Source organism: Syngnathus typhle, linkage group LG4 (assembly GCF_033458585.1).
Source record: "Syngnathus typhle isolate RoL2023-S1 ecotype Sweden linkage group LG4, RoL_Styp_1.0, whole genome shotgun sequence".
NCBI classification, from domain to species: domain Eukaryota; kingdom Metazoa; phylum Chordata; class Actinopteri; order Syngnathiformes; family Syngnathidae; genus Syngnathus; species Syngnathus typhle.
The window spans coordinates 2,876,059-2,885,000 of NC_083741.1; the positions used below are offsets into that span (position 1 = coordinate 2,876,059).

General features: G+C 45.2%; 1 protein-coding gene across 3 annotated transcripts in view; it reads left to right on the forward strand.

Moving 5' to 3' along the window:
- arnt2 (aryl-hydrocarbon receptor nuclear translocator 2) overlaps positions 1 to 8,942 on the forward strand; it is a 174,723-nt gene that overhangs the window by 21,895 nt on the left and 143,886 nt on the right. For all 3 annotated transcript variants that reach the window (XM_061276013.1, XM_061276015.1, XM_061276014.1), the window contains exon 2: positions 4,963 to 5,074. In XM_061276013.1, coding sequence (XP_061131997.1) covers positions 4,963 to 5,074 — 112 coding nt within the window. The remainder of the gene's footprint in view (positions 1 to 4,962; positions 5,075 to 8,942) is intronic.

The window sequence follows — 8,942 nt, forward strand, 5'->3', positions numbered from 1 at the left end:
CATCCAAGCCTCCCATTCAAGTCGGAGGGCCACTTTAAATGCACGATTCACACTAATGTCAAGTGACCTTAAATCGCCAACACCATGACGGTCCTCCTTTGAAATCTTGATATATATTTTCGGTAGCGATTGCTTTTGCTTTCAGTCTGATCTTCACGGTGGAAACACCTCGGCCATCCGCTCTCTATGTGTTCACCCAGTCAAGAATGTTTTCCAGTTCGGACCACCTGGTTTTAAGACCTCTGAAAGCTTTCGTCGTCTTTTTACATTGCTGCAGTACTTCCCGTTGCCGTTTCCAACGTGTCACCATCGATTCATTTATGCCAATGGTTCCCAAACTTTTGCAGGCTGGCGCCCCCTTGGCTCCCCAGTGAATTCCTAGCCCCCCCCCCCCCCCCCCCACAGACACATATGGAAACAAACACCTCTTTCTTGATATTTGGTATGCTGCAATTTGAAAAGAGAAAGGTTAAACACAAATGTGTACTTCACAAATGAAACCCAATTTAGTAAACCAATTTATTTTTTAGCAGTTTTAACTGTTTCAGCAACATAGAATGGTAAATACCGTTTTTTTCCGTGTATAGTGCGCAATATTTTACTAATTTATTGTCCTAAAATCTGGGGTGCGTATTATACATGGGTACAAAGAAAAAAAAAAAAAAATTTTTTTTTTTTTAATTTTTTTTTTTTTTTTTCTTTTTAAATAAAGTCATGGTACAACAAAACCAACAACAGGACTGACCGACAAAGTCGTGGAACAAAAAGACAGGGTGACATTACCAAAGACAGGAACAGAATGACAGTAACACATGCAATGATCCAACGGTGAGCGAGGGGCAGACAGGACTTAAATACAAAACACGTTACATCGATTGAGGTGACACAGGAAGAGCGGGGTGACACGAACAGAAACTATGGCAACCTAGACACATAGCAAAACTGGGGACGAGACATGACAAATCTCCCTCGAAATAAAACTCACCTTTCTTCTTGTTTGTTGTCAATCGCGCATCGCATTCAGCCATCCTGCCCAACACACTTAGTAAAATTCATAATTGACGACACATCGTTTGATGCGATGGTGCAATCCTCGATGGTGTGTTATTGTCAAATATTGTTTGTTTTTTAATCTCCATCGCGGACCGGACGTCATACGGAGGCCGCCATTACAGATGCGCAGAACGGTTGCGCAAGACACGTCAGCTATATAAAGAGCGAGAGTTCAGTTCTCCACCTATTAGTTTCAATTCACAGTTTAATTAGCAGTTTCAATCAGCAAATAACAAAATGCGTATTACAGGTAATATTTTATTTCACAACACTTTGCCTTGTTCCTTTCTTCTCTGCTGTTCACTTCAAACACAATGCTCTCGTATCAGACGCTTGCTCGATCACCTGCTCGTTTGCTGTCACAATGTACCCTACACAAATCCGAAACATTTGTTGCGGCTCCGAGTCACGACGAGGGGCAAGTTTTGGTTTCCAAGGGTGTTTTTATTCCTCTTCACAGGGCTCGAAACTAACGATTGCCCGATTGCCCGGGGCAAGTAGCGATGGCAGACGGGCAAGTAGAATTTTTCCTCACTTGCCCGAACTTGCCCTGCCATAATACCATGTTTTCAAGCTGTAAAAAGACGATTTTGTGCATAATTTCTCGCAACTTCTGCCGCTTCTGGTCCGACATTTTGTTTTCTAGGGAGCGGTTAGTTTCTCGTGTAAGTCTGCAATACATTGATAACGGCAAAGCGCTTCGTAATTAAATGCATGCTCCCTCGTCCCTGGCTCTTCTGCGCCTGCGCACCAGCAGAGCTTGTTTCCGTGTCGGGCAAGTAAAAATCCACTCCAAAAAAATTCGGGCAAGTAAAATTTTGTTTCGGGCAAGTAAAATTTTCTCCAACTTGCCCGAGGGCAACTTGGGCAAAAAATAAGCTTCGAGCCCTGCTTCAACGTCTCTCCCATACAGAGCCGCCGTGTGCGCACGGAGCGCGGTGGTGCGTTTAGGGGCAGTCGGAGAAATCAACGCCAACAAAAAAAATGACATCCAGCCTAGTTAAGACCATACCAAAGACTTTAAAAATGGGACCCATTGCCTCCCTGCGTGTGTGACGATCATTGGGACTTAAAAAAAAAAAATAAAAATAAAATAAAATAAAAAAAGATAAAAAAGATTGAGTGCGTATTATACGTGGGGACAGGCTTTTTTCCAGCATCAACATGCCATTTTTAGGGTGCGTATTATACATGGGGGCGCATTATACACGGACAACACTTTCTGTTTTGGATCCCAGAATGCATTGTGTGGCGCAAATTGTGCAATCCACTTATCCATCCATACATCTATCCATTTTCCCATTCCAGCTGCCATCGGGCAGTAGGCGGGGGACACCCTGAACTGGTTGCCACTCACACCTACGGTAAATTTGGAGTGCTCAATTTGCCTACCATGCATGTTTTTGGGTTGTGAGAGGAAACTGGAGTACCTGGAAAAAACTCACGCAGGGGAAAAATGCAAACTCCACACAGGATGGGCCGGAATCGAAACCGCAACCTCTGAACCGTGAGGCGGATGTCCTAACCAGTGTCTCAGCGTGCCAATCAATTTAATTAACAAAATTACAGGGAAATTAATCCTAGTCATATATATGTGTTACCAACACAGTAGAACCTCTGACTTCGACCATAATTCGTTCCAGAAAACTGGTCGAACCCCGATTTGGTCAGAGTCCAATTCAATTTTTCCCATAAGAAATAATGGAAAACTGATTAATCTTTTCTGACATAGCAACAAGGTGCTATGATAAAGCGAGATTTGTACTTTGGTTGTCTAATGGGGGGTTAGGGTTGTTTTGACTTTTAGAATAGTGGCCGCAGTGTCGAGGCTTTTCCTGCTATGATGAATGGCTGCACTGATAAATATAATATGAAAATAAAGCAGTGTCTTCATTACACCTCTCAAATTTAAAGCCTTGTGTTACTCACCCTATATTGAATAGATGCCCAGCACAGTGACACTATATTAAGTGGATTTTTCCACTGGACTGCCATCTTATCTTTTACTTGCTTCAATACTAAATTAACAAAAGCTCCTTGGAGTGTCTGTACAGGATTCATATCCATAAACATTTAAGAGCTCGTAAACAAAGCATGATAAATGCCCATTGTGGCGGCTGTTACTCAAGCAGTACAGGGGGTCATTTGGTAATCGAAGGGTTGGCAGTTCGAGTTTGACTCTGTTTGAGTCGTGCGTCCTTGTGTCTTTGGACAGGCCACTCCACACACCGTGCCTCCACTGCCACTCACACTGGTGTATAACTGGATACGAATGTTTCATGGTGGTTGACGGGGCCATAGTCCTTCTGTCAGCCTGCCAGAGGGCAGCTGTGGTAGTTTACTATTACCAGAGTGGGAATGTGTGAGCGCATGAATATTCGATCCACTGTAAAATGTCTTTGAAAACTGCTATATAAATCTGATGCATTATTATTGTTAGTTAGAAAAATTAATCTTGACATGTGTGTACAGACTTTTGTATCTGCTTTGTTGATATTCCTTACGCTGCAATATAACCCTGTTTAAAATGTCCTGCAGTTCTATTCCGATTTTAGCGGAAATTGTCAATTCAAGTTTTCTAGCAATCAACGTCTGAGTCAGCATTATGAACAAGCTTGGTGCAAAGGCTGAACTTTTTTGGAAAATAATCTACACTAGTTGGCATTGTTCTGTTCCTCAACATTGTACCGTAATTTTCGGAGTATAAGTCGCACCGGAGTATAAGTCGCACCAGCCATAAAATGTCAGCAGCGCGACGCCGCGTCAGCAGCGCGGCGGTTATTTACATAAAGGAAAAAGATTGACTCGACGGAGCTCTCTTTCACTTCCGTGAATTGAAGTCGGAATACGCCGACTTCCGTGGAATACGCAGCCACACGCCTGTAAGTTTGTTTTGTTAAATAAAGAGCCGTTTACCAAACCCACGTCTTTCCTTGAACTTTGTTAACGCTACAATATAGTTATATAGTAGATCTGTGGAATGACGACGAGGCAGCGCGACGCCGCGTCAGCAGCGTGGCGGTTGTTTACATAAAAGACAAAGATTGACTCGACGGAGCTGCTGCTGACGCGACGTCGCGCTGCTGTCGTCACTTGAAATTCAAATTACAGTAATCCCTTGCTACATTGCGGTTCGTTTATCACGGTTTCACTTTTTTTTCTTTTTTTGAAAATGTTTGAAAAAAAAAACATATGTAAGTCGCTCCTGAGTACAAGTTGCCCCCCCCACCCCCCACCCAAACTATGAAAAAAAAGGCAACCTATAGTCCGAAAATTACGGTAATTACTATTCAATATGACATTTTTTGAAGGACCTCTTTTAGATTTTCAACAAACGCAAGCACAAAAGCATGGTAATTTTTGTGCTAGATAGAACTGTACTTTCAAGATGACCCTTTTCCTTTGCCTGGCAAGCCAGACCAATTATATACCAGTGATTGGATTGGTGGGGTCCCATTTCTGAGGCGGGGCAAACCTGAGCAAACAGACACTTTGAATGAACCAATCAGCGAATGGCAGACGTGAGTGACGGCGAGAAAAAAATCCACATCTTTTGAAATGAATGCTTCCATTGCCGTCGGCTGCTGGCCTTTTAATGACTCTGTGTTTCTAGGTTCAAAACTGAGTTTAAGGCTGAATTAAACAAACTACCGTCTCTCTTGTGTGTCAAGTTGCGTACGAAGGATATGTCACAGTCAGTCAATGAATTTGGTTTGTCGGTTCATTTTGTGTCACTGGTACAGCATTGGGTCTGACTTGCCAGCCCACCTTTTCCCAAGATAATTTGCCTTTATGTAGCTATATCATAGTGTTTCATTGTGTTTGAATGAAAGATAATTGAATACAATGAGTAAGCTTAACGATGACAAAAGATTATTGTTTTTAATTCTTTTATGTTCTGTTCCACAGAGATGGGCAGTGAGTTGCCGGGTACAGTAGTGATGCCGGGGGCAGTGGGATCTGGCCCGCTAAGGATGGGAGGATCGGTGCCAGGCCGTGGTGGCAAGAGAAGATCAGGCGGGTGAGTGTGTCTCTTGATATCCTCCGAACAGTGCTGAAAAAACACCTTGGCCCCAGATTAGCAAGAAAATAATGAGCAAATATAAATTGCAACAAACTATACTGGATAAATGATATAGGCTTGATTTACTAAAGGTTTGCCACGGTTTGCATGTGTAAGTGACAATGACCACAAACCTAGCCAAATTGATGTGGAAGTTGCAAAACATGCATTAATGCTTCTCAGTTCATTTTTAATGTTCCGGAAGAAGTACAGTACCATATTTTCCGGACTATAAGGCGCACCTTAAAACATAAAACTTTCTCAAAAGCCGACAATGCGCCTTATAGTCCGGTGCCCCTTATATATGGACCAAATTCTTAAATTTAAACTGGCCCGAAGCATTGTGTCATGAAATCAGTCATAAGTGGCCCGCTGAAGACTATGAATCATGAATCAAAAAGACTATGGATCATTATTTTGTAGGGGTGTAAATCGCGGGTTTTGTCACGATACGATATCATATCGATACAAAGAACTACGATACGATATTTGCCGATATCTTAAAGCCTGCTGCGATTCATTCACGATATATCACGATATAGTGCTCTACGATCGTTTTTTTTTTTTTTTTTAAATAAAAAATATAGAACAATATCCTGATTTATAACAATTCATACGCAACATCAACAAGGTACTGCAAACTCTTTATTTAGGAGATTACAAGAGTATTGTAGTATACAAAGTGCTTATTTTAACACTGAACTTTGATGTTGTGTTTTTTCTTTAAATGTGCGGCGAGATTTGTGCTCCCTGAATATTTGATCACCGCATGGCAGGATTTACAAACTGCACGTGTCTTGTCCGTTGAGCCATCTTTTCTTTGGAATCCAAAGTGCTTCCAAACGAATGACTTGAAGCCTAAAGGGGAAGAAATTTCCTCGTCTTTTTGGACACTAGCCATAGCACCAGCCCAGGAGCCGCGTACTAGTTGTCGACTCCCCTTTCACGTGCCTGCTCTGCTCACAACACAACAACGCCGCGCACTGCTCCCGGAAAGAGGAAGCAAGCAACAATGAACTGGATTTCAAAATAAAGTGCACCTTATAGTCCATAAAATACGGTATATGTAAATAGACAAGTTTAATATGAGCAGTGTGATGAGTATTGTTATAAATTACTTTTTTAATGTATAGTAATCCCTCATTTTTCTCTGGGGTAACATTCCGAAAAGAACCCGTGATAGGTGAAATCCGTGAAGTAGAAACCGCTGGACAACAAAATGGATTACATTCGCTTGCTGCGATCTACAAGCCGGACTGTGCGTGACTGCTGTGTGCTCGTGTTCACTGAGACTTGGTTGACCTTCGACGTTCCGGACTCTGCCGTACATCTGGAGCGGCTAGCGTGCTATCGGGCGGACCGGGCCATTGTACAAGGGGGAAAATCTCGTGGAGGGGGAATATGCGTCTACATCCGTGACGAATGGTGCCGGGACTCTGTAGTGGTATGCAAGCACTGCTCGCCACTGGCGGAGTTTGTGATGATAAAGTGCCGTCCTTTTTACCTGCCAAGGAAATTTACCGCGATTCTGCTAGTCGCGGTTTACATCCCGCCTTCCAACATCGAAGGCGACAGGATCGCGGCTCTTAGTGAACTGTACCAGGCTGTCAGTGAACAACAAACAGCGCACCCTGACGGTTTCGCCATCTTCGCTGGGGATTTTAATCATACTAACCTGAAGTCTGTTCTTCCGAGGCTTCACCAGCATGTTGATTTTCCTACGCGTGGCGACAGCTTCCTGGACCTGGTCTACTCTTCGCATAAAGGAGCTTTCAAAGTCGCCCCCCTCCCCCATCTTGGACTTTCTGACCATATCACTGTCATGCTTTTGCCCGCATACAGACAAATGGTGAGAGCATCCAGACCGGTTCGCAAGCGGGTACGGGTGTGGCCTGAGGGTGCCTCTGATGCGCTCCGTGACTGCTTTGGCTCTACTGACTGGGACATGTTTTGGAGGGCTGCCACTTGCGACGATCGGACAGATATTGAGGAGTATACTGACTCTGTTTCCTTCTACATCAGGAAGTGCATTGATGATGTGACTCTCTCAAAATCCATCGTCACTCGGGCTAACGCAGTGCTTCTCAATTATTTTCTGTTACGCCCCCCCCTAGCAAGAAGAAATCTATTCTAATCATCCGTAAGGCGGCGGGCCCTGACAACATCCCGGGTCGAGCGCTGAAGGACTGCACTGGTGAGCTGACAGATGTCTTCACGGACATCTTTAACACTTCCCTGCAGCAGGCCATCGTCCCGTCGTGTTTCAAAGCTGCCACCATCGTACCTGTGCCGAAGAAACCTGCTCCGTCCTGCTTCAATGACTACCGCCCCGTGGCACTTACGCCCATCATCATGAATTGCTTTGAGCGGCTTGTCATGGAGCACATCCGTTCCGTTCTCCCCCCCACCATTGACCCCTTCCAGTTTGCGTACCGAGCCAAACGGTCCTCTGAGGATGCCATCTGCTCTGCCTTCACCTACCTGGAGAGAAGGGACTCGTATGTGAGATTGCTGTCTGTGGACTTCAGTTCTGCCTTCAACACCATTGTGCCACACCAACGTCTCATGAGCAAACTTGACAAGCTGGGCCTCAGTACCTACCTCTGCAACTGGCTACTGGACTTCCTCTGTCAGAGGCCACAGGTGGTCCGTGTTGGCGACAAAATCTCCGCCAGCATCACGCTGAGCATAGGGGCCCCCCAAGGCTGCATGCTCAGTCCGCTACTCTTCACCCTCCTGACGCATGACTGCACTGCAACCACAGCGACAACCGCATAGTGAAGTTTGCTGACAACACGACTCTGGTGGGTCTCATCACCGAGGGAGACGAGACTCAATACAGGCTGGAGGTTGACCTTCTGACCACGTGGTGCAGAGACAACAACCTCCTGCTGAACGTCGACAAGACCAAGGAGACTTCCGGAAGGGTCACAGCCAACACCTGCCGCTGACCATTGACGGTGCTGTGGTGGAGAGAGTGAGGAGCGTCAGGTTCCTGGGGTTGCACGTCAGTGAGGATCTCTCCTGGTCCACCAACACCGCATCACTGGCGAAGAAGGCCCAGCACCGCCTGTACTTCCTGCGAAAACTCAGGGGAGCGAGCGCTCCTCCGGCCGCCATGACTACATTTTACCGTGGCACCATTGAGAGCGTCCTCTCCAGCTGTATTGCTGTTTGGGGTGGCGGCTGCACTGACTACAACTTGAAGGCCCTGCAGCGCATAGTGAACACGGCTGGTAAGATTATTGGTGCTTCACTCCCCTCCTTGAAGGACATTTACATCTCCCATCTCACCCGCAAGGCGACCACGATTGTGAGTGATGCGAGTCACCCCGCTCACTCTTTGTTTGATCTTCTGCCCTCTGGGAAGAGGTATAGGAGCCTGCGCTCCCACACCACCAGACTCAACAACAGCTTCATACTCCAGGCTGTTAGGATCCTGAACTCGCTTCCCCTTTCTGCGTAGCGTCCAGTACTTTTGCGCTGTGCTTACTGTCTGCTGTATGCACACTGGCTCCGTTTTGCTCCTCTTATTTATTGTGTTATCTGTTTATTTATTATTTATTCATCACTCTTATTATTTATTGTTTGTGCCTTCTTGTTTTTATATTGTGTCGTTTACTTGTATGTCTATCGTGTAATATGTCTCGTCACCGTGGGATAGAGAAAACGTAATTTCGGTTTCTTTGTGTGTCTTGACATGTGAAGAGATTGACAATAAAGCTGAATTTGACTTTGAATAGGCAGGTGAGAATGATCACACTAATCATGGGCACACAGGAGGGGAGGGGCGAGCACACAGACATACGGACAGAACCCACGGACA